We start from the raw sequence: 25360 nt of genomic DNA, 5'->3' as shown, positions 1-25360 counted from the left end.
TTTTTTGGGTTTTTCTCCGGTACCGGGAACCGAACTCGCGACCTTGCGCTTGCCAGACAGGCGCTTTTTGCCGCTGAGCTAAATCCCCAGCCCCTCCCCTGGGAACTTGAAGCCAGTGCTTGGCTTTCCCGCTAAGGAGCTGCCAGTCGGCGATCGCGGCCAGGGCCAGAGGTGCAGTCAAGCAGACACTGACTATCAACAGTGCAGACCTCTACTGCCCAGCCTCGGCCTCCCATCCGCGCCCCGACACGGCCAGAGGGTAAAGTGGGGGTGGGCGGTCATGGGAGTCAGTGAGCCAGCACCAGGGGTGGATGGCGCAGAGGATGGACCCTGTGAAGGCCAAGCAGGCGCTCTCGCCCTGAGCGACACCCCCAGCCCAAGCTGGAGGTGGTGATCGTCCCAGTGTGAGAGGAAACTTCCCCATCTGCTGGAGGAGAACGGAGGCCGGAGGGCCACGGTCTGCGTTAGTGACCCTGTATTTCTCAGCATGATGACGGTGACCAAGTGCTGAGCAGCACATTTCACCCCTCCCTTTCTCTTTCAAGGGATCTGCAAGCTCAGAAAAAAATGTGCCGCCAACGTCTTGGTTCCTTTGTGAATGTGAACGTGTGAATGTACCCGATACAACTACAAGAGGAAGAGCCTGTGGGACAGTGAGGGCTGGGGAGGAAGGTGACGCCTGGCAGACGCCAGAGGACCGGGGCCGTGCCCCTCTGAGAGAGTGAGCGAAGACCAAAACAGGCCAGTGCAAGAGGACAACTTCTGACCCAGTAAATGAGGGGTGCAAAAGACCCTCAATCTTCTAGCATTTCACTGGCAGATATATCATTCTACTACATTAAAAAAAAAAAAAATTGTGCGTTTCTGTGGCACTGGGGTGCCAGGCTTCGGTGGGTTACCTTGGAGACATTGCCTGAAACTCTGCTGAGGGTGGCCAGCGACTTCCAAGTGAAAGGTCTGCGGAGGGGGCCTGCGAAGCGCTCGTCCACGAGCTCCACGATGACAGAATAGCTGCAAGACACCGACGGGCTCTGAGCAAGGGGAAGACCGAGCCGCATCGGATCCTAGACACCCCACGCTGCGGCTGAGAAAACACTAATGAAAACGCAGGGCAAGGTACAAAACTTTAGGCTGATTTTACACTCACGGGAAATGTTTTTCCTGGGATGGATGCTATAAATTCACCCAACCTTTGAGACAATAATACTCAGTGATGTTAAGATGAACAATTACTGCATAGAGTGACCCCATGTTTAACACACGAACACACTGCCGTCACCTACGTGTGTTCTCTCTGCACTGTAACACGGCAGTTCGAGGCAGGCACTTTCCTTTCTTTTTTTGCGGTGTGAGGGACGGAACCCAGGGCCTCCCAGCTTTGTGCTCCACCTGAGCCAACATGGACATTTAACACTGATTCCTATCAGGGCCAAGAGGAGCACAGCTTTTAGCTGTCTCCATGGTGCTGAAAACTGAACTGGAGGCCAGAGGCCCTTGTATCGTTTCATTCCCTAGGTATTTAATAACTGCTCCAAACCTGGCATGGTAAAATGGAGGGCCTTTCCGATACAGCACTGCAAAGAAGAAAAGAAAATGTGTAAGCACTCGGCTCAAAAGTGTGCTTTACAACCTGACTTTTCTTCTTCTCCAAAGGGATGCGAACATCCAACTGCCTGTATGCGCGCTCGGCAAAATACCTTGTGGTCCACTCTTAAAATCTGCCTTACTCCCCTACCCCAAATAAAGTACAATTAATAAAAAAAAGTTGCTGCCAAGAGCCTCACCCCTACCTCCTCACACCAATCCCCAAGGTCGAGTGATTTTTTAAACTCTGGCGCAGGGAACCAAACGCAGCACCTCACTCGCCCACGGAGCAACACCCCACTGCGGGTGACTCGCATCTTGCCTTTCCTCACCCCACCCCAGTAAGAGCACGAGAGTCCACCAAGAGGGTGGCGTTCACACACTGCCTACCAGCATTTGTTGTTTACTGCAAATCAAGTGACTTCAGAGTGCCTGAGTGGGTACCCTGGCCAGGTGTCAGGGCCACAGGTAAGGCAAAAGCTTAGTTCTAAGAGGTTTAGTCTTAAGGTTTAAGAAATTCAGGTTTAAGACATTCAAAGTCAAGTGGCATTAAAAAAAAGTCCACCACGTGTGGTGATGCACCCCTGTAATCCCAGCATTCAAGAGGCTGAAGCAGGAGGATCACTGTGAATTTGAGACCAGCCTGGGCTACATAGTGAATTGAAGGCCAACCTGGACTACAGTAAGACCATGTCTCAAAAAAACAAAAGCCATTATAACCACTCTCTCCAGCCAGGAGTGTGTGTGTCCTGCTCTCTGGGTCCAGAAAGAGGTCGGGTTAATTATCTTGAAGGTCAAGAGGTGCTCAGCAAGGGGCTTGGGGCTGGGGCCTCTGCAGGGTACTTCTGCCCTGTGGCAGAGTCCTCTGTTCATGAGCTGTCCCATCAGTTTGAGTAAGGAAGCCTAGCTGATTGGATTAGCACGGTTCTGGGAGAGGCTCAAGATGCACCCTGGGTGTGAGTGGCACCAGCCAACAGGCGTGCAGTCGGAAGAGGAAGGAAGGCTCACCGCTGTTTCACGGAGGAGCTCCAGTCTGACACTGCCTAGGACGTCATTTCCTGGCTTCCAGCACAGTCCCTCTGGCCTCCTGACACGGAGGGAGGGACTTGCACAGGACTCTGTGGGGTCTAGGCCTTCCACCCTTGGGTCCTTCGGCTCTCCAGCACGCAGACGCCCTCCTACGCCCTTCCCACCTGACTCTGGGCGGCCACTGTAAGCCCGCCCGTAAGCCCAGATATGTTCACATACCTGCTCTACACTGTTCCTCTAGTGAGCGCTGACTGATACACCGGCCAGCTGCTCACCAAACCCACCACTCCTTCCTCCCGGGCCAGAGGCCAGAGCACAGCTCCGACTTCCAAGCAGCCAGGCAGGGTGGTCAGTGGGTGCTACTTCCGGGTTGGTCCCTGAAGCCCTCCTGGGATGCAGACTGTACTGGCCCTTCGTGAAGGTGACCCTGGACGCCGTGCTGGACACCAGGAGCGGCAGGAAGTGGCCTGCGGCCCTGAGGCACCATTTGGAGTTGATGCCAACATTGCTAAGCCGCTGAGCCCTGAGCTGACAAGTGATTCCGGCCATGGGAATCACTGTCCCCACTGCATAGGTCCGTCTGTCGGCTCTCCACTGTCCCCTGTACTAAAACCAACGCAGGCACGTTCGTGAAAGAGTTTCATTTTTCTTGAGGAACTGACAGCATTTTCCTTTTTGGTCAGTTGAGCCATGTAGCCGGTCAGCTGTTCCCTGGGCTCAGGAAAGCGGCATGGAGCTCATGCAGGGTGGGGGTACCCGCAGCCACCGTGGCAAGCCCTCACCCCGCCTGTGCTGCTCGTTTGTGCTTCCTATGCTCACACTCCCTCTTCCTCCTCCGCTTTCCATTTAAGTTGTATCTGAAGTATCCAGCAAATTAGCTCAAAATCACTGTGGCATATGCTTTAGTAAATATGCAAATGCTGCACATGCAAACAATTCCCAGCTTTCTGAGATCGGGGCGGTTGGGGGAAGAGAGATGGCCAGGACCGGGGTGGACTTCGGGGTTTGGTTTCCTGCCCAATCTCTGCCACTCCGAGTTCTTAACTTCTCCCACCTCGGCTTCTAAAATTCTCAACTGAAGACACAGTCAGGCACAGTGTACAGCGGCAGAGGCAGGAGAATCGCAAATTGAAGCCCAGCCCGGGCAACTCGGTGAGACCTTGTCTCAAGGGAAGAAAGAGGCTGGGGTCGTAGCTCAGAGCAAGGGTCCCGGCTTCAACCCAAGGGCTGTCAATAAATAAATAGGAAGTTCAGAGCATGATCTCAGCCTCAGAGACCCAAGTCACCGCTCAGCGGCGCCAGAACCATGACACCAGGTCCATTTCCTACAACACGAGCGTGCGAGGGCCGAAGTATTTGCACGGTGCCTGGCAAACAGTAAGTGCTCGATATGATGATGATAACAGCTCGGAGGCAAAGGCGAAACTGTTTCACAAAAGCACCGACCACAAAGGCTGCAAGCTTCCAAAGGTGGAGCAACACTGCGCCTTTCACGTGCGGGCCGGGCGCCGGGAGTGTGGCCCGGGGTGCGGAGCACGGCCAGGGTCTTGGATTCTGTCCCCTAGGGCCTCACTCGCCGTGAAATTTAAATTTAAATTTAAAAAATAAAATAAAAATAGGGTCTGGAAGGATGGGGCTGGGGTGGGGAGAATAGCACTAGGGGTACAGCGTGATGGTTGAGCCCTTGCCCGGCACACTCGGTGCCCTGGCTCTGCCTACTGTAGCAGTAAAAAGGATGAGGGGAGAAAAGCTCACACTTCCTTACGGATGGAAGCTCACACACAAGTGAAGGGACCAGGAGGAATGATGCCTTAAGTGCCGCAGACTCCCGTCAGATGCCCAGGAGCCAGCTACTCACAGCACCGTGCTGCAGGTAACGTGTTAACTGCAAAGGGGAAAATGTAGCTCTACGGCAGACGTCTGACCACGGTCATCTTAGTCAAGTGAGGAGTCTCAGTGTCACCCAGAGCAGGACTACCTGACGTCACGTCTCTCCTGAAGTATTCTGAGGTCATAGGCGGGGCTCCTTGGAGGTGATGGGACCTAGGCTGTGTGCATGTGGACTAGGGGTGTGGTAGTGGATGAGCTCACCAATTGGTTTTGCACTGTTCCGGGTGTGGGTAGAAAGACCCACACTCAGTGGAGTAGCTCCACCCAAAAGGCGGGTCGCCTGGATGAGAAAAAAGGGAAAGGAAGGCTGGTGTTGCTTGCTGCCTCCTGCCTGCCGTGTCACGGACCGTTTCTCCTCTGCGATGCCCTTCTGCCTTGGAGCCCGCCAACTGTGGACTGAAACCCCTACAAACCGTGAACTAAATAAACCTTTCCTCCTTTAACTTTGGGTGTCAGATATTCTGTCCCACCAACAAGAAAAAATAAGACATATAGTAAGTACCTATGTCACCTACGTGTGCCAAAAGGGTTGATGTGGAGGGGACATTCCATGTTATGTAGAATGGGGACCATCCTAAACGGTGCTTCCAAAAGTCAATGTCATGGAAAGTGAACAAGCAGGTACAGGAACCATTTTAAGTTAGAAATGTCCAGCGAATACAGGGCTCGAATTGGTGGCCCCCAAAACACAGGCCCATTCCTAATCCCCGGGACTGACAAATGTGACCTTAAGTGGGAGACGGGTCCTGGCAGAGGTACCAGAGCACGTGGGTGGCCCCAAACCCCACGACAACCAGATTGCTGTTGCCCGTGCTGCGCCGTCAATGCAGCCGGACAGGGTTCGCGCAAGGGGAGCCTCGGGATGAGGTCTGACTTTCACGGTGGCCCTTTACGGGTCCTTACTGCAGTAAGAAATCAACTGTTAAGAGAGCGTGACTTGGGCTTCATTTAGGGTCGCAAGGTGTTTTTGGGTTTTTTTCCCCCATATTAGGGGTGGAACCCAGGGCTCTGTACATGCTAGGCAAGCTCTCAACCACTGAACTACACCCCAGTCATTTTTACTTTTAATTTTGAGACAGGATTTTACTTAAGTTGGTCACATGAAACTCAAACTTCAGATCTTCCTGCCTTGGTGTCCAGAGTAGCTGGGGTCACAGACACGTGCCCTGTGCCCGTCCCTGGCGCTCGGAACACTGCTGCTAGGAAGCGGTGGGGCCGCCTGCCCGGAAAGAGCGGGCTGGGGAGCGTCCCTCCCGTCCCAGGCCACGTGCCGCGTCCCACGTGAACTATGCGAGTGAACAGCGGCAGGCGCTACGTCTCCGCTGGAGCCGGGAAGGAGCGCTCTTTCTTTTCCTTTCAAAAAATCCACCATCCACCGGTCGGTGCATTCATCCGTCCTTTCCATCAGCCTACAGGCAGTCTGCTTGCTCAGGTGCTTGCGTTCTGTGGTTCTGGGGACCGAACCCAGGGCTGGGAAAGCTCGAACCCCCGCCGAGGCAGCTTATTTCTAGAGCAGCCAACTTCTCCCCACAGCCCTCCCCACCCTGCCTGGGCGCTAAGTGCAAACGTGAAGCGCCAGGGGCGCGGCCTCGGCCCGCTGCCTGTACTCACACTTCCTCACCCGACGTTCTCCTGTTTTATGACAACTTTTTTGAGACAGGGTCTTGCTGTGTAGCCCAGACTAGCCAGACTCGAATCTTAATAACTTCCTGCCTCAGCCTCCAAGTGCCAGGATTACAGGCGTGCACCAAGGTGCCCGGCTCTCCTTTACCTGTCTTAGGCTGTGCAGTCCCTCAAGGTCCCTTCTGTATTTGTTTCTTGTCTGGCTCCCTGCGGGCATGAGCCCCAACCCAGGGTCTGGCTTCCTACAGCACCTGGGAACAACCCTGGGCTGGCGACCCTTCCGTCAGAAGCGTGGGGAGCACAGTACCCGGCACACAGCACCGCACCCCACCGCTGCGAGGACTGAGATCAGGACTGTGTAGCAAGATGGCGCCACACATAGTGAGGGCAGCGCCACACATAGCGACAGCTGTGACCAGGGGTCACCGCACCGTTGCTCTTGCCTGGCGGATGAAACAGTTGAGGCCCACAGCGTGGGACTGACTGCAATCGCAGGGCTCAGGCCTGCCAGGAGCAGGGGTGCCAGGGGCTCTTCCTAGGGCAGCGGTGGGGAACCTACGGCACGCACGCCGCAGCAGGCTCTGTGTGGCACTGAAAGCTCTGAAAGGTCCACCGTCACCCTTGTACGGTCACGGAGCAACAAGGGTAAAAGCCTGGGCGGGGGCCGCAGCTTCTCCCCTAGGCGCCCCAACTGCACGAGTTTGGACTCACCCCCTTACTCCAAACACCCTTCTCTCTTTTCTTTTCCCTCCTTTCCTCCCTTCCTTCCTTCCTTCCTTCCTTCCTTCCTTCCTTCCTTCCTTCCCCTTCCTTCCTTCCCCTTCCTTCCTTCCTTTCTTTTTTCTCTTTTTCTTCTTTCTCCTTTCTCCCTTGTATCCTCCCTCCCTCCATCCCTCCCTTCCTTCCTTCTGTCTTTAAGTACTAGGATTGAACCCAGGGCCCTTACAAAATTACACTGCCAGTCCTTTAAAGATTTTTTAAAATTTTGAGACAGGGTCTGTAAGTTGCTTAGGCTAGGCTCAAACTTTCAATCCTCCTGCCTCAGCCTCCCAGAGCGCTCAACTGCCCAAGATCCTTATCTAAGCCAGGGAAAATCAGCACCGGCATACCCACTGCTCTCCCTGGCGTCCTGTGTGGCCCTGCACCCATCCCACAGAGGGCTACTCACGCAGGTCTGTCCCATACTTGAGCCCCGTCTTGGGCACCCAGCCCTTGCTCCGGAAGTAGTGGTAGGCCCCGTAGGTCGTCCTGAATGTGGGCTGAATTGCTGTGAACGCTTGCCAGAGCTTTACGATCGTCAGGGGCTCCTAAGGTTATTTAAAAGGAAGAGGCACTGTTCATGCACGATCCATTCCCCCTTGCCAGGGACTAACATCTGTTTGGTGTGCAGGCTCAGCAGCAGCAATGGCGGGGGGGACAAATGCAGGGCGCTCCTGGGCACCCGGACCGGGATGTCCAACGTGGCAGCCACTACCCTCACCTGGCCCATCCAACAGGGGCGCTGCAAGTGTGAAACACACAGGAGTCCAACTGGGCAGGAGAGAAAGGGGCCAAGTGCAAACTATGGATATGCTCGGTTAAATGAACCATGAAATATGGTTACTGAAAGTAATTTTACTTGCTTTTAAACATGAATCAAGTAGCTTTTTTCCTTTTTCTTTTTTGAGGCAGAGTCTCACTATATATAATCCAGGTAGATCTTGGTCTTGTGGTGATCTTCCTGCCTCAGCCTGCTCGTGCTGGAATTATAGCTGTGTACACTATACCAGGCTCATCTGTGTTTTTCTTTTGAAATTTAATGTGGTTACCAAGAAAACAGAGAATGATTCGCCGGCCCCCACCTAAGGCATTTACTCCATTCCCGAAGGACACCGGGGCTCTGGGGATGCAGAAAGACAGATTGTGAGGCCAGGGTGCGGCTCAGTGGTAGATGACATGCTTAGCCTGCCTGGGCTCTGGGTTCCACCCCAGCACCGGAGGAGAAAGGGAAGAAAGGCAACATCTCACATGAGCAGGAGCTGGGGAGGGGCTGGGACGGACGCCAGGAAAGCAGCTTGGGCAGCGAGCGCAAGTGTGACTGCCAAAGCTGAGAGCAGTCTCTTTAGAGACCCTGTCTCAAAATTTAAAAAAATTTTTAAAGGACTGGCAGTGTAATTCTGTAAGGGCCCTGGGTTCAATCCTAGTACTTAGAGAGAAGGAAGGAAGGGAGGTATGGAGGAAGGGAGGGTGCGAGAGAGAAAGGAGAAAGAAACACTCCCCAGGCCCTTTAGTGCGCAGCTGAAATGCCAGGCCACATTTAGAAAAGGAAGAAGTAGGTGTGCATGGTGTTGTATGCTGCTAACCTCAGGTCTGAGGAAGCTGAGGCAGGAGGACTGCAAATTGAGGTCAGCTTAGGCCACTTAAGGGGATCCTGTCTCAAAATTGAAAAAAATAAAGTCCAATAAAGGGCAGGGGGTAGAGCTTGCATGAGGCCTTGGGTTCAAGGCCCAGTACTGCAAAGAAAAAAGTCAACCAATCATCGTATAAGTAAAACTTTCATTAAAAACCCAAAGGTGCTCCATTTCATTCTTTGGCGTCCGAGAACTGCTGCCTGCTGGCACATGTAGTAACCTGACTGCACAGAGGTGATGGAACAGGATGGCAGAGCCCAGTCCGAGGAACACAGGACCCAATAGGATACAGGCTAGGCGAGGCGGGCTTTCTTCCCACTCAGCACTTGAAGAGCTGACTTCAGCCGGGGTCTGGCTCCGGGGCTCCTTGCGAAGTGTCTGGTCTGGTTTTAACCCCGTGGGGGCAGTTCAGAGGCAGAGCAGTGCTCAGTGCATGCGCACGGCTGGTCTCCAGCCCCAGCACCAGAGCAATGAAACCCACCAGAAATGAGTCCACGCTTCTTGACATGTTTCCTGTCCTTTTTTTTTGTGCTCCTTCTATTAAGGAGCTTTGTGGGCTTTGTCTCCTCTAACAAGGAGGAGGCTGGATCCCCGCCTGGAGAGCCCAGTGCCCCCAGATGTTGAGGACTCTGCTTAGCTACAGCAGCTGGCAGATCCCAGCTGCAGCCCATAAGAGGGGGTTGTGGAGCTAGAAGCGACCACCATAGAGAAAAACAAGTCAATCATGCCAAACACGTCCTTCCAAACCATGGATACTCATGCAAATAAAACATGAGGTGAAATGTAGGCTGAGAAGGTAGCCCACATGTACTCTTAGCTTTGTAGGAGGCTGAGGCAGGAGGATTGCAAGTTCAAGGCAATTAGGGACTACACAGTGAGACCCTGCCTCAAAATAAAATACAAAGTGCTAGGGACATAGCTCAGTGGTAGAATACTTGTGTAGCATGTGGAAGGCCCCAGGAGACAGACAGACAGACAGACAGAGACAGAGACAGAGACAGACAGGGAGCCAGACAGAAAGACAGAGAAAAACCAGAACTAGAGAGATGATAAAATTATGCACATATAAGACCCAGACAAAATACTTCCCCATCCTATTAAGTGTTCTGCTTACCTACTTTACCTGCTTATTCTGAACGGGTATTATAGTTACACGGTTTGAAATTCTAAAAGCACGGTGAGTGCTCAGTGTAGCCTCCTCTCTGCCCTGTCCCCAGCCACTGGTGCCGTCTGTGTGGCTGTCTGTCTTCTGCACGTGGTAGCCACAGCATGAGAGCACACCAGACGCAGGAGATTCTGCCAAGTGGTGTGTGTCCTTGGATAACTCATCTTCTCTGGGCCTTAGTTACCTTGGTGGTAAAATTCCTACCACGTGGAGGCAGGCTATGAAACAGCGCATGAAAGGTGATTGACACAGCCTGGTAAACACCTGTAACTTTTATTTTTTTGCAGTGCTGGGGATGAACTCAGGGCCTCCCACATGCTAGACAAATGCTGTGCCACTGAGCTACACTCCAGCCCTTTTTATTTTTTGAGACAAGTCTTGTTAGTTGTGCAAGGACTGCTGAATTTGGGATCCTCCTGTCTCAGCCTCCTGAGGAGCTGGAATTATAGTATGTGCCACCATGCCTACCTCTGTTAATTCAGTGCTGCTTGGACACAGAGTTCCTGGTCTGTATATAAGATGCTGCACTTTTCGCGGTTTACGAAAGTGAAACCCAGTCTAAAAAAACGTTAAAGCTGGCTTTTGCCTGAATAGACCCAGTTCAGAACCTGAAGTCAAAACTTAAAAGAAAAAACTTCACCTCCTATTTTACTCAGTGGAAGCAAACGCATAGGTATTAAAGCAATATGGAATAGCTAGGCATGCTGGCTGAAATCCCTGTACTCAGCAGACTGAGGCAGGAGGACTGCCATGAGTTCAAGATCACCCTAGGCTACACAGTGAGTTCAAGGTCAGCCTGAGCTATATGTGAGACTTTGTCTCAAAGTACAATACAAAACAAAAACAATATGGAAAATAGAAAACCTGTTTTTAACATCAGGGAAACTGCAGGGGGGCTGCACCTGCATAAACACCTTACCTTCTTGTAGTAGACACTCAGACACCCCAACGCATAGACCAGGAAGAAGGCCTGAAAAGGAGCAGGGAGAAAATGTCCATCAGAAATTGGCAGCACGCGCAAGAGATCACTGTGCAGACCCCACTCTCTTCCTGTCGGATACAAATGAATGTCCTTAAGTCACCATCAAATCAGTCATGTGGCCTGGTTGCCATGGAAACTGTTGCTAGGGACTCTACCACGCAACACACCGGAAAGTTGGCGGTAGGTGAATAAAGTTGCTCTTACGTGCAGCTAAGAAGAGCTTTCTGATCAACATTAGAAAGGTGTCAGACTCGTACTATCCAAAGCCACTCGGTGGTGGCCTGACCTGTCCAGGTCACAGGCTCCACAGACTGCAGTGCAGGAGACAGCGACTGACTGGGAGCCCCTAGTGAGAGCAGTCGCTTTTTATTTAATTCTATTTGGATCTGGTGCTGGGGAACGGAGCCAGGGCCTCACGCATGGGAAGACCATGTGCTACTGCTGAGCTGCCCCCCAGTCCTGATATTTCTCTTTCAACCTAAGAAGTATTTTATAGGACATGAGACTGAATGCACAATCAAGGACACAGGTTCTGCTTTCGGACTTTGGCTACAGCCGCCAGGTGCACGGCAGGAAGGCCCTTTTTTGCACAGTGCTGTCCCTTGCCCAGGTGTCCTATGGCTCCGATCTGCAGGGAGAAGAGTCTGGGACCCTCAGGTCACCCTGCTGTGTGCTCAGGAAGTGGCGGACTCCACGTGTGTACCGTCGTCCCTCTGGGCAACCACTGGGCCGTGTGTGGCTACTCAGGACTTGTAACGCGGCTGGTGCAACCGGGAAACAGGATTCTGAACTGCATTCCACTTTACTTTGAACTGGAACAGCCCACCAGGGGTAGCGGCTGCCAGGTTTCCTGGTAAACAGCCCTGCGTGAGATGCAGTGACGCAGTACACACAGCCAAACACGCCTTCCCACGCTAAGTCTGTGCAGTGTCGCTGGGCTCTCTGCAAGGGAGCGCGGGCCGGGAGATGGGGCACGGAGACACGACACTGCCTGTGCATGCAGCCTGCCAGCCCCTCCTGGGACCTGTGGGTGCTCAGGCCTTGAGAGGGGCCCAGGAGGACACAGCTTCAAAGGCAGAAGGCACCTCCTGGCTGCGGCACAGACTTAGGCCAGAAAGATGCGGCTGAGCACAGCGTGCCCATGGCGGGAGCCCTGCAGGTCTGAGCAGCGGTACTCACACCACGCCTCTTAGGGAAGGGGGCTCGGCTGAGGCGCAGCCACCACACTGCGGAAAGAAATGCGCCATCTAAGTCGCGGGACAGGGAGACACACAGACCGGCTCGCCTGGTGAGCAATGAGACCCACCCGAGCTCGTCAAACTCCAGCAGGAGACTAAAAACACTGAGGCCCCATTTTTTACTTGTCACTTTAGAGGACAGGGTCTCAGTAAGTTGACCAGGCTGGTCTCAAACTTGAGATCCTCCTGCCTCAGCTGAGTTGCCTGGGTTACAGGTATGTGGCACTATGCCTGGTGGGCTGTACACTTTATTTTTCTGCAGCACCAGGGGTGGAACCCAGGCCTTGCGCATATCAGACAAGAGCTGCACCACCGAGCTGTGTCACCAGCCTCCGCTCGTGTACTTTGGGTGGAGAACTCACGGTGTGTGAACAGCATCTCCACAGAGCTGTCTGGTTTCCACAAGTGGGTGAAAATGAGTGAGATCCTGTTCAGCCGATCTGAAAACAGCGAGGAAGGAAGTGCTAAGACGAGTCCCTCTAATGCTCTGTGCAAGGACCCGGCACCACGGCCAAGGACACAGGCCTTCTTTTAAAGCCGGGTGTGGAACGAGGGGCTCTCGTGGGTGGGGCAAGCGCTCACCCCTGAGCACCCCAGCCCCAACACAGAGCTGAGGACTGCGGGGGAATGTGGAGGAGTGGAATTCGGCAGCTTCTGTGGACACCGCCTGTGGGGCTTTCCATGCTTAACTACAACATCCAGCGACCCCACCACACAGGGATGCCTGGTACGGTAGCTTCGTGTACACAGGAGGCTGCGCTGCACCTTGTGGAGCTGAAATAACATGATGGAAATGAATCCTTAAATGGAAACGCACCTCTTCCAGGCTGAGCTGCAGATACTCGAAGATCCGGTAGGGGTTTCTTCTGCATATTAACCTCTTTCTTTGCACCAACTGAAGAGAGAAAAATAAAATCAAACACAATAGAATACACAGATGCACTACAAGCCACATGGAAGAGACTGCATCTGAAAATGAACACTTTCTTCCTGGGCATGGTGGCTCACGGCTGCAATCCCAGCACTTGGGAGGCTGAGGCAGGAGGATCGCCACAAGTTGAAGGCCTGCCTGAACTACAAAGTGAGGCCCTGTCTCAAAAACAAACACCTCCAAAAAAAAAAAAACCTCAAACAAACAAAAACCCAAAGCCACTTTCTTGTAAACTCCCAAGGTTCACTTGCTATTGGATAAACACTACAGAAAACTCATTTTTTATAACTTCTGTGGAGGAAGAAGTTTTAATTTTTTCCCCACTGTTAACATTTTACTTCCTTTCCCCCATGCATCTTGCCTGCAGCTGCACGCTGGGGGAGAATCTGTGTTTCTACCCCTAAGCACGTGTCTGCTCCTCACAGGACTTCGTAAGTGTCCTTTCTTCTCGCTCTACGCTCAGCGTCATACGTAACACCACTGCCATTCTGCAGTCACCTGTCTCGCTTTAGTGTACGAGTCTGAGAACGTTAATGTTAGACCCTCTCCCCGGCTGTAGAGGAAAGGGTGCCCGCACTGCTGTGTGCCTGGGCTGGGCCTCAAGCCCACCTGTTCCTGGGAGTCTCACCGGACCAGTTGTGGAAAGGGCACTGGGTTCCCTAACACCACCTACAGGCCAGGGACAGAGGGCTCTGCAGGCAGGGATGCAGAGATGTCCCCGGGACACCACGCATTCCCCACCCAGCACGCCTACGATATACGGGTGTGGTGGAAACATACGATGAACGGGTGCCTTTTAGAAATTTATCATGATAAAAGACTCTTCGCCACTAATTCTGCTCAAAACACTCCCCCTTGCTTCGGACACACTTCGCCTGCTGTTCCTGCCACTCTGCGGCAGCTCGGGAAGTCCCTTTTCGTGTCTGCGAAAGTACGGTGGGTGCTGCTGCCGAGGGCCACCCAGTGGGAAGGCGGCCTCACAAAAACTCTTCGCTGTGTCCTCATCTGCCTTATTCACCACATCGGGCGCCATGGACTTCCGGCCCTTCCCCAAAGCTAAAGCGATCATGAAAGGGACATGTTTTCAATCATCTGAAGACACTGAAGCAGCCACAACAGTACAACTAAAGACATTCATGGAGAAGGCCTTTCGGAACTGCCTCAGAGAGTGGTACGAGTGACAGGGTCAGTGTGCTCAAAGCAACATTTGGAGGGGGTTAGTGGCCATGTGTCTTTTCTTAAAATTTTTTTTTTTGAGACAGGTCTCATTGTGTAGTTCAGGCTGGCCCTGAGTTCACTCTGTAGCCCAGGCTGTCCCTGAACTCACAGTGATCCTCCTGCTTCAGCCTCCCACATGCTGGGACTACAGGTGTGCACCGCCACACCCAGCACAATGTTATCTTTTTTTAAAATTTTATTTTAAAGAGAAAAGTAAAACAGAATTTCAAAACAACAGGACGGAAACAAGGGGCTGGGGATTTAGCTCAGCGGCACAGCGCCGGCCTGGCAAGCATGAGGTTGTGAGTTCGATTCCCGGTACCGGAAAAAAAAACCAAAAACCGAAAAAAAAAAAAAAGAACAACAGGACAGAAACAATGGCTAATACACTGCATACCATTATCTTCAGTTACTCAAAGTACAAGATATAGGCATTTAATTGTCCAAATAATATTAGCACAAACCTTTCTTTTCAATGAGCTAAGAAAAATTAGTAGTAAACTCTTAATTACCTTGTGTGTGTATATATGTGTGTGTGTGTGTATATATATATATATATATATATATATATATATATATATATTTTCTCTCCCTTCTTTCCTCTTTTCCCCTATCCCAGTTTCTCCTTCCTTCAGAACAGTTTCTTCCCATTTCACAATATTTATCATACATTTTGGATCTTACTTACTCTTTCAGTGTCTCACACTAGGGAGACAATATGATGTTTACACATGTGTGTCTGGTTTATAATGTGTCTTTTATAGTGATAAATTTTTTAAAAATTTAAACATTCCCTGTGTTTGTCAATCACATTTCAGGTTTAACACATAGATTAGGCTCAATAAGAGATCAACAATAACTAAAAGTAATAAAACAGAAAATTATAACAATATATTATGATAAAAGTGAAACTCTTTTTTAAAAGAGGGTGTTCTCTTTTAAGCAGTCAGGACAGGGCCGGGGATACAGCTCAGCAGCACAAGCACCTGCCTGGCAAGCACAAGGTCCTGGGTCTGGGCCCGGGGTACTGAAGCCATGGAAACACAGCAGTGATGGGGCACAGACCCTTCCTCTCCTCACCTCCTCCTCCGGGGTGTCCTCCCCCTCGCTCCTGCTGCTCGTCTCCTCCTCCACGAGCACGAACTCGGGGCCGGGCTCCCTCTCTCCGGTACACAGGATGCCGGCTAGTGGGCCACTGGCCGCAGGCTCAAGGCAACTCTGCGGGCTGAGCGTGTCCTGTGCACAGCCAGGGACCTGGGGAGCAGACGCAGGGTCCTCTCCCGTGTGCTCCCCAAAGCTGGCTGCAACCAGTGGGCCAGGCCCAGAGCCCAGGCCGGCCTCTCCCGCCTCCTCTGCGGTTCCAGAGGCTCCATCCATGCCAGGAAGTCCCTCTGTCCCTGTCCCCGCCACGGGCCCAGCCCGCAGTCGCCCCTCTGCGCTGCTCTCTCCGGGACGCTTGAGTGGCCTTGTGTACTCCTCAAGGACCCTGCGCACGGTGCTCTCGTCCTGGCCCTGTCTGCGCAGGAGCTCCGTGGCCCAGGCCAGATGACGCTGATACCTGCAGACAGAAACACCGTCAGCCCCAGAACCGAAGACAGCAGGCAGAGCACACAGAGGCTGGCGGGGCCGAGAAGGCGCTTACAGCAGTCAGACCGACGGGCAGGTTACAGGGAAGTTTTTGTTTTTTATGGTACTGGGGCTTGAACCCAGGCCCTTCACACTGAACTCCACCCCCGGCCCTTTTTTATTTTGAGACAAGGTCTCGCTCAGTTGCTAAGTTGCCCAGGTTGGGCTTGAACCTGCAATTCTGCCTCAGTCTTCCAGAGTGCTGGGATTACAGGTGTGCACCATCACACTGGGCAAAATTCATGTCATTCAAAAAACAGAGGCAGGTAAGTATATGGAGAAAGTAGCCATCTTTATCAGGGTTCATTCTGGTTTTTTTCAAGACCAAAATGTTTTCCGATGCTTACGCCATAACACAAAGGCCCTTTGTTTAGCAACGCAGAGCAAAATGAGAATTCTGACAAAGATTTCTCACAGCACCTAATAACCCCTTCACTGGATACAGAAAGAACGGCCCTTTTCCCCAGAATAACTTTCAGAGTGTACTTTAATGAGAAAACACACAGGAAGGGTTTCAAACCTGAAGGCAACACGCGAACACTTCCCAAGTTATAAAAATGGCCCTTTCTCCCTTCACCCTTCCGCCTGCTCCTGCTGCTACCATCCGGTGATCTCCAACAGACGGAGAACTTCCTGCTTACTAAAAAAGGGACAGGAGTCCAGGGCTCCGCTGGGTCACTGGCCCGAGGCTGTGGCGCTCGGGCATCGGGGACCCGCAGGTGGCTGTCGACGCTGCCGCGGCAGAGCACCCGCGACGCCTGCAATGTGGCCTGCTCACGAGGCAGGCGCCCCCAACTCCTCGCCCTCCACGCCTGTGCGCAGGTGACTAGGGTGATGTGCACAGGGCACAGGACCCGGGGAAACCGACTGTGGACACTTAGGACACCGCGGCCCCTCCCTGCATCCGTCAGCATCCCCACGCGGCGCATACACGGGAACTAAACCTTAGATTCTTTTTTTTTTTTTCCTGGTACTGGGGTTTGAACCAAGGCTTTCACACGGAGCAACAACTCCGGAATTTTTAACTATTTTAATTCTTCGAGACAGGGTCTCACTACGTTGATCAGGCTTGGGTTAAACCTGTAACCCTCCTGCCTCAGCCTCCCAGATTGCTGGGACTATAGCATGTGCCATCAGGCCTGGCTGGAATCTTAAAGACCGAAACCTAGATGGGAACGGGGGTGCCTGTCTGTAACCTCAGCTGCTCAGGAGGTTGAGGCAGGAGGATCCTACGTTTGAGCCCAGCCTGGGTAGCTTAGTGAGATAGTCTCAAAATAAAAAACAAAAAAGGGATAGGGGCGCAGCTCAGTAGTGGAGCATGTGTGCCCGCGCGAGACCCCAGGTTCCGTCCCCAGGACCCTCTCCACAACGTGCGGAAGGCTTAACCCTACAAGGCCACTCCAGTAGCTGAGCTGCAGTGACTCTGGGATCACACACGCTCCGGGTCCAGCCCTGACTCGGTCAGCTACAACTGCGTGACAAGCAAGTGACTTAACTTCTCTGTTTCAGTTGCCTCATCCAAGAGCCAGTTCACTCCTCCTACTCCTACCCCACAGGAACCTGGCATGGACCCCTCCGCGTCCTGGGGGAAAGCGGGCGGCTCCTGGCTGTGCCCGGCTGCGCGTGCGCAGTGATGGGAAACGCCCCCGGGGAGACCCAAGGAGAACCTGTGGGAGCTGCAGCCTCGGCTCCGGGCTTGCTGGGTCTACGAACCTGTTACACGAGCCCGAGGCTTTCATCAGTATGGTTCTTTCTTGTGGGAAAGGGCCCACGGCTTTCAACACGTCTCTTCTTGTTTCTGTTCCGTTTAGGGGGCTGCTGGGGGTGGAGCCCGGGGCCGGGTGTGCACCAAACGCGCACTCACCCCCAGGCGCCTCTACATGCCCTCGTCCATTTCCCTGACTTAAAAAACACGCAAGAACCACCGCACTGAGGCACTGAGCGTTTGGGCTGCGCGTGGCTCAGAGGTAGAGCGCTGATCTTGGGTTCTGACCCCAGCATCACCCCGACCGTCCCCCAAAGAAGAAAGAAACAAAAAGGGGAGGGTATGAGGGGCTCACACTCAGGGCCCCAGGGCCGCATCTCCCAGACCACAGTCCGCTCCGGTCCCCAGGCTGGGCTGTGGCCACAGCAGCCAGCTCCCTCCGTGTCCCTCGCTGCCCATGGTCACCCGGCTGCGAAATTTGGCTGGACGAACACCACACAGGGGCCACGAATGGAGCCCCACGTGGGGACCATATGTGGGGCTGCAGAGAGGAGGACCCGGTCCCTGCGCCCCAGGATGGTCACCTGTACCAGGCGTGCGAGGGACAGGGAGCACGAGGCTAGAGCCAGGGACAGAGGCGGGTGGGCACGCTCGGGACCACGTCTGGAAAACCCTCTCTGATCCCACAGAGCAGCGAAGGGTGCCCGCTACTCCACACTGACGCCTATGTCCGAAGGAGCTCGGCTGGCAAAGGGTTCAGCTTAGGGCGATTTAAGCAAAACCTCAATGCATCCAAACAGAATTTGATCCACAGTCAACTCCGCATTTTCAACGATGCTTCTAATGCCAGCAGGACAGAGAAGGCGGCTGTGCACAGGAAAGGCCGCCCACACCATCCCAAGCGCCACGTTCGCGGCCGCTTACCTCTCTGCCGTGACGATGGGCATGCTGGTCTCCACATCTGCAACGGCAAAGGAGCTCTGTTAGTTCCAGACATGTTTCCCTTAAGAGGGGAAAACACCCACTAAAAATGGAGGAAGGGGAGAGAACTCAGGTCCCAAGGTCGCAGCCTGGAAGGTGAACGCTGACTGGTCAGCGATGGCAGGAGGTGAGCCCAGAACCGGTCATCACCCCAGCTCGGCAGGGACAGCAGTGGCACCAGCACAGGACCCCAAGACCCCCAGCCTCCCGTGTCCCCAGAGGGGACACGACTCTGGATGTGGATCTGGGCTTCTGGCTCTGGCACAGCTCCGGACACTGGGTGGGCCACACCTCTCCCCCGGAAGTGCTTCTGGGTCGCTGGAGGGTCAGGTCTTAGCCCTGGTCCCTTGCCCTTGAGCAGCTTCCTTCCAAGGCAGGAGAGGCCAGGCCTACACGATGCTCAGCGTTCTAAGCCTAGGAGAGGACACAGCTGCCAAGGTCAGTGGATCTATGGGCAGGACAGTCTGTGCTTGCTTGATCTGCTGTTGTTTTATTTTGGTTTGTTTTGAGAGAGGGTCTTACTATGTAGTTCAGGCTGGCCTTGAGTGCATGGAGATCCTCCTGCCTCTGCCTCCCAAGTGCTGGGATTACAGGCATGCACTACTACACTACTGCTCACAGCTGATGGACTCTGGGGTGGTTTATTAAGCAGCATTTTTCTGTCAGAGAAAATGGACAAAAAGTCTATCTCCCCAAGACTGAGGAAATATCTGTTTTAGTTACTCAAAAACAATTTTTTCCTATGAGATTATGCAACCCAACCTGACAAGCTTGTGGGTCTCATTTTTATTAAAAAAAAAAAAAAAACCTACTTTTTTAAAATTGAACTTTATTTTGTAATTACTATGTTGTGCACTGACAAGGTTCCGGAGTCAAATCTGTATGTTCTCACCTCCTCCCATCCTATTTCGTTCTTTCCCTCAGTCATAGCTGGGCGCGGTGCTGAACACCCACAACCCCAGCACTCTAGGATGGAAAGTTCCAGCCCAACCCGGGCAACTCAGTGAGCCCCTGTCTCAAAAATATAAAGACAAAGAAGCGAGTGGGGCTGGGGATGTAGCTCAGGACAAAGGCACTCTGGGTTCAACCTTCAGTACTGAAAAGCATTCTGGTTTCTCCTTCCATTTTTATTTCTAGTTACATTTATTTTTAATCTGATACACGAAAGCAAATAGTAATGGAACGACGTGATGTTCCCATACCTGCAGACACTGTGTAAACCAGGTTATACACACTTATCTCTTTAAATCATTTTTTGGCAGTGGTACTGGGTGCTGACCTAGGTCCTGGCTAAGTTGCCCAGCTGGCCTTGAACTTGCAATTCTCTTGCTGGGATTAAACATACGTGCCACTGCGTGAGGCAAATTCTTTAATTTTCAAAAACAGAATTAAGCACATATTTATACTCCCTTCTTTCTAGATAGACCACAGCTCACTGAACCTTCACCTTCCTGCCCGTGCCCCACCGCGGCGCTGGGCCTCGGGTGGCTCCCAGCCTCTGAGCGGCACGAAGAGTGCCGCGGTGAGTGTCCTTCCGCCACTCCCTGTCATTTCCAGCGCATCTTTAAGATGCACTCCAGGAAGTTGGGGCGCTAGTTAAAAACAAAGCGTACGTATGACAGGGCGACTACATACCCACAGGCCCGAGGAAGCTGGGCCTTCACCACTGCAAAAACCACTCACATGCAACGACGACCGAACGTGAGGTACCGAACCTGTAACACTCAGGGGAAACAGGTTTGGCAATGGTTTCTTAAAAATGGAACCAAAAACACAGCAACAAAAGATGAAACAGATAAACTGGACTTCATTAAAATTAAAAATCTTAGCTGGGTGCAGTGGTGCATGCCTGTTATCCCAGCTACTCAGAACGCTGAGGCTGAAGCAGGAAGGTGGCGAGTTTGAGGCCAGCCTGAGCAACTGAGCAAGACCCCATCTCGGTAAAACCAATGCAAGAACCACAACAAAAGCTTACCACTTATGACCCCCGAGAGGACTTGTTTTGGGGGGTGAGGGGCCGCACAGAATCAGACCCAGGGCTCACACTTGCTAGGCAAATGCTCTGCACTGAGCTCCATCCCAGCCTGGGATGGGGAGTATTGAGAAAGCAAACAAGCAAAGCTTGGCAAGGATGTAGAGAAAGCAGAACCTTGTGCACTGCTGATGGGAAGGTAAAGAGGTGCAGATACTGTGATGAACAAGTTGTTCTCTAAGAAGTTAAACAGCCATACATGAGGCACAGTGGGGCACACACGCGGCTGTGATCCCAGCACCCGGGAGGCCGAGGAAGCAGACTGTGAGTTTGAGGCCTGCCTGGCTCAAAAACAAAACAAAACAGAAAGTTGAAAGTTTGGTGGAGTGCTTGCCTAGCACGCAAGAGTTCTCGGTTCACTCCTCAGTACCAGCACCATCACACGCACATAGAAAGAACAACGACGTCTTAGTAATTCCACAGCTGATCTGAAGACAACAATACGCAATGGAACAACCATGGGTGAATTCCTACCATCTTGTCTAGTGAAACTCCGCATTATCTCTAATGTTTTATCTAATAATTAATTTTTAATTCTCTTTAATGGTTTGAACAATCATCCATTCTTACATCTGGTAATCTGAGCAACGTAGCTGAAGATAACAATATGTAATACAACAACCACTGTTAACTCCTATCATTTTGTTTTGAAACCCTGTATCACTTTTAATGTTCTTGCTTTGTTTTGTTTATGTCTGTGATGTTGGTATGTTGCTACTGTTCTTTTTTTACTGCTCTCTTTAAAAAAACAAAAACAAAAACAACCTAAGTGTCCATTAGCAGGTACACGGATAAACAAAAGGTAGTCTAACCATGCAGTGGAATATTACTCAGTCATGAAAAGCAATGAAGTTCTGGTATGTGCAATGGCACAGACAAACCTTAAAATCATTGTGCTAAGCAAAAGAAGCCAGACACAAAAGGACAAATATCGTAGGCGTCCTCTTATACATAAAATATCGAAAAGAGGGACATTCAAAGAAAGGTTACCAGGGGCTGAGGGGGCGAGGAACAGGGGAAAAGGAAGCAGGGAATGACACACAGTTTTTGTGGACATTGCTGGATTCCCTTCTGGAGGGGAACTGTGTGTCCCTGGGCTCCACCATGGGACCCTGTTAGACTTTTCCACTTTCCTGTTAACTCGGATCTCATTTCAACAATATTTTCTTACAATAGAATGTTTTAAAAAAATCTTTCCTAAGAGCCCGGCATGGTGGTGCACACCTGTAATCCCAGCACTCTGGAGGCTGAGGCAGGAAGATTAGTGCAAGTTCGAGATCAGCCAGGGCTACAAAGTGAGCTCAAGGCCAGCCTCAACTGCACAGCGAGACCCTGCCTCAAAAAGACAAAAAAAAAAAAAAAAGAAAAAAAGAACAAACAATCTTTCCTAATTATTTTGTAACCAGATGGAACTGGTTCTTTTATTTTTTTCCTTTTCCCTATTTTTCAGGTGCCGGAAATGGAAACTGCCGACGTGCCTGTCACTCCTTTGCAACTTTACCGAGGAGATCCCGGAGCGCAACTGTGCCAGAAAGGACTGGCGGGTGTGGTGTGTTCGCTCACCTTTCCACTGGGCAGCCAGCTTCGGGTCCGACAGGGAGAAGTTTGGACGGCTTCTTGAGAGAGTGCCTTTTCCAAAATAACCCTTCCGGGAAGAGAGGAAGCGGTAAGCTGCTGGTTAGACGCGTCTCCCAGCTGCAGCGGAAAGGAACTGTCGGGGTCACAAGCGGCTCACTCCTCTTTTCACGGCTGCCGCGATCATTCATGACGATGCGTGCATTCTGTGACTCCGGCCTCTCCGGGAGGGCAGGAGCTTTGCCATGGGCCTCGCTGACTGACTCCGGTGTGGGGCCGGCACGCAGAGGCGCCACGGGCGGGAGGGACAGAGGCTGTTGCCGCCTGTGGCAGGGGAACACTGTGTACCGGGGGGACAACGCTGCCCGCGCCCTCTGCACCCCGGAATTGCAGTGCTCCTCCCTCAGGGCTGATTCCAAAAGCGACACATCGTCCCCCACACTTTTCTGTGAGGCACCGGGGACGGAACTTCACACTAAGCTCCGGCCCTAGCCCTTTTACAATTCTTTGAGACAGGGTCTCCCTAAGTTTCTCAGGCTGGGCTCAGTCTTGTGATCCTCCTGTCTGAGCCTCAGGGAATTGGAATAATAATAAAATAAAAACTCTTCACTCTCTGTGTAGATCTAACAGTCAGAATACACGAAGTGCGTGGCCTTACACGGACTCTTGCTGGACATCAGGGGCTGCGGAGGAAGGCCTCACCGCTGAGCTGCAGGGAGACTAGGGTCCGTGCTCACCACCAGAGGCAGGGCTACCCGCTCCCCTCCGGTCTCTGGACAGGCCGTAGGGAAGGAGACAGGAGGCTGTTCCCTGTGTGCCCCAGGCTGTGGGCGGAAGCGGAGACCCCGTGCAACAGCGCAGGAACTCCCTGTGGCAAAGGGGCTGTCCTAACACTGGAAAGTGGGGTCAGGGGCGTAGCTTGGCGTCACAGTGCCAGGCCCTTGGTTTACTCCCCAGCACCACGGAAACCCAAAATATTAAAACTAGACTGTCACGGTGGTTGCACCCGCTCTAAATTTAAGATCATCACTGAATTGTGCACGGAGAGGACGAGTTTTACGGCTGCGAACCACACCTCAATCCAGCTGGCTTTGAAACACCCCCGCCATGAGCGAGCTTCTGGGGAGGGGAGGGAGCGAGCTACCGATCCCAACCCAGCCCACCGCTGCTGCAGAGCAGTGAAAACCAGCCCCGGGCCCCTCTAGGGTGCCCGGGCAGGACAGCGGGCAAGGAGTGCGCGCTCGGAAGCCTCACCTGACCGGTGCAGGAGCAGGAGCGGACCTGCAGGGATGGGCCGGGGCCGGGGGACGCTCCCGGTCCCACAGCACATTTCTGTAAGCGGGACCTTTGTGCTGCTTTTATAATCACCGCAGCGCGGGCTGGGGTACGGGGCTCCCACGTCAGGCCCCTGCTCCCACAACGCGCGGCTTCGGGCACCCGATGCCAACTGCGCTAGGCCAAGCGGGCAGGGCTGGGGGTCGGGGCGCGACACTCACTTTCCCGTACAGCTGCTCCATGTCCGCCGGGCTCCTCACGATCACGTGGTTGTTGACCATCTCAGCCCGGAATGCTCTGAACTCCTTCCGGGGACCTGGGTCCTGGCCGAGGGGGATCGGCAGGGGAGACTCGTAGCTCTCGTGCACTCTTCTTTTCCTCTTTGGGGCGTGGAACACAGCTTCTGCCATCGCTCAAGGGCAAGCGCTCTTTAAAGAAACATCCGGCAATGCCCTGGTCATCGATACGGAGTCTTGGAAAGGCTGCGGTCTGTGGGGAGAACAATCTTTACACAGCAGCTACCCCGAAGCCAGAGAGTCACAAGGACACGCTGCACCAGCTGTGCTGACCTCCGCGCTGAGAAAGCCTCGGCCCCACAGTCCCTGGGGAGGCGGTCATAGTATTTCCACGGAAAGGGGACAGTGAGGCCAAGGGAAGAGTCCCAAGGCACACAGCAAGGTCTCTTGGGAGCAAGTGCCCCCGGGTCCCTGCCTGCTGGGATTTTGTTGCTAGCCTCACTTTGCCAACCACGTTCCCTGAGGACCTTCACTCAGGGCTCCCTGGGTTCACAGGACATAAGATGAAACCAAGTTAACAAAGTCTAATGAGCGCTCTGCATTCCACAAAGGGTCCATCGGCTCTCAGGATCAAAACCGAGGCCCTGCGCATGTAGGGCAAGTGCTCCCCCGCTGAGGTGCGCCTCCAGCCTCCGGCTCCCAGCCTTCCCAGGCAGTCAGTGAGGAATAACTGACAGGGGCCGTGGTCATCTACGGGTCCAGCGGGCACTGCCTGCACAGGCCACTGAGAGCAGCTGGCTCCGACAGCATGCGCACCAACACGGGGCTGCCTTGGCCGCGTCCTGTGCCATTTTGGGCAAAGGTTATGGAATCTCTCTGCGCTTGAGTTTCCTCAGCAGTAAAATGTGACGGCCCTGGGTTCAACCCCCAGTACTGTAAATAAATAAATTTGAAAAAAAAAAAAATGGCTTCATGGATACCAACATCAGCCTTCTGAAGATCGGAAGGAATTGTCTCACAAAGCAGTTCCCTTTTCGGGGGAGGGGAAAACTCAACAGGGAACGCTTCACAAGTCTTTCATGCTGAGCCTTGTGTGGTGTGCATGCCTGTAATCCCAGCACTCAGGAGGCAGAGGCAGGAGGATCTCTGTGAGCTCTCCGGCCAGCTGGGGCTACATAGTGAATTCAAAGCCAGCCTGGACTACACAGTGAGACCCTGTTTCAAGAGAGACAGAGACAGAGGGATGAACTGACTTCCTGCTGAAGTTGGAAGGCAAAGCTGAAGAGGAAGGCCTGCAGCTGAAGCCCTCCGCATCTGCAGTGGGCATTCACGCGCTCCTTCCTCAGCGCTGACAGCAGAAGGGTATGATGGGAGAGGGGAACGCGAACGAAATGACAGCTACCCATCACAGGCAGGTACGGGCTCCAGACCCCGAGTGCCACGCGCGCTCGGGTGACAAGGCTGGGCGGGCAGGCAGGGGGCTGGGCGCGGGATGGTCTCTGGCTCTCAATGCTGGCGACCACAGCCGGGATCACACCCAGCCCAGGCACCACGTGGGCGGCCGGGGCGCACGTGCCTGCAGGGACTGTCACTTTCTGTGTCCCAAACGCGGGCCGCCTGACTCCGAAGCGCGCAATGTATTTCCGGAGCGCCTCCCCCAGCCCGGGCAGCTGCGCGGCCCCAGCCCCGGGAGGCGCCGCGCCCTTCTCCGCCCGCCCGCCCGCCCCGGGGGTCGTCTGGAGACCCGCAGGCCCAAGTCCTGGCCAGCCCCGGCCTGGCCTCTCCGCGCCCGGGAGTGCTCACCTGCCCCAAGTCCACGCGCTCGCCGTTACCCGGCAACCCCGCTCGGGGGCGGACACCGGCTGCCGTCAAGTAGCGAG

At 53.3% G+C, this 25360-nt stretch overlaps 1 protein-coding gene across 5 annotated transcripts in view; it reads right to left on the bottom strand.

Annotated features, from left to right (window-relative positions):
- The window catches only part of Tsen2 (TSEN2 tRNA splicing endonuclease subunit), a 27355-nt gene extending 1997 nt beyond the window's left edge, over positions 1 to 25358 (bottom strand). Inside the window, exons 1-10 of one of the 5 annotated variants that reach the window (XM_005387021.2) lie at positions 25284 to 25357; positions 23466 to 23672; positions 21958 to 22039; positions 18306 to 18342; positions 15131 to 15608; positions 12719 to 12796; positions 10601 to 10651; positions 7295 to 7433; positions 1538 to 1574; positions 900 to 1011 (exon numbers count right to left, since the gene is read on the bottom strand). In XM_005387021.2, coding sequence (XP_005387078.1) covers positions 900 to 1011; positions 1538 to 1574; positions 7295 to 7433; positions 10601 to 10651; positions 12719 to 12796; positions 15131 to 15608; positions 18306 to 18342; positions 21958 to 22039; positions 23466 to 23654 — 1203 coding nt within the window. In that variant the 5' untranslated portion in view covers positions 23655 to 23672; positions 25284 to 25357. Of the gene's footprint in view, positions 1 to 899; positions 1012 to 1537; positions 1575 to 7294; positions 7434 to 10600; positions 10652 to 12718; positions 12797 to 15130; positions 15609 to 18305; positions 18343 to 21957; positions 22040 to 23465; positions 23734 to 24882; positions 25248 to 25283 lie in introns of those variants that run through there. The other 4 variants (XM_005387020.2, XM_013515519.1, XR_001234537.1 and 1 more) reach the window with 4 other exon arrangements.
- Between the last annotated feature and the right edge of the window lie 2 nt (positions 25359 to 25360).

The sequence above is a fragment of the Chinchilla lanigera genome, unplaced genomic scaffold, assembly GCF_000276665.1.
Source record: "Chinchilla lanigera isolate Chin_1 unplaced genomic scaffold, ChiLan1.0 scaffold00028, whole genome shotgun sequence".
Classification (NCBI taxonomy): domain Eukaryota; kingdom Metazoa; phylum Chordata; class Mammalia; order Rodentia; family Chinchillidae; genus Chinchilla; species Chinchilla lanigera.
This window is presented reverse-complemented; position numbering and strand designations above follow the sequence as displayed.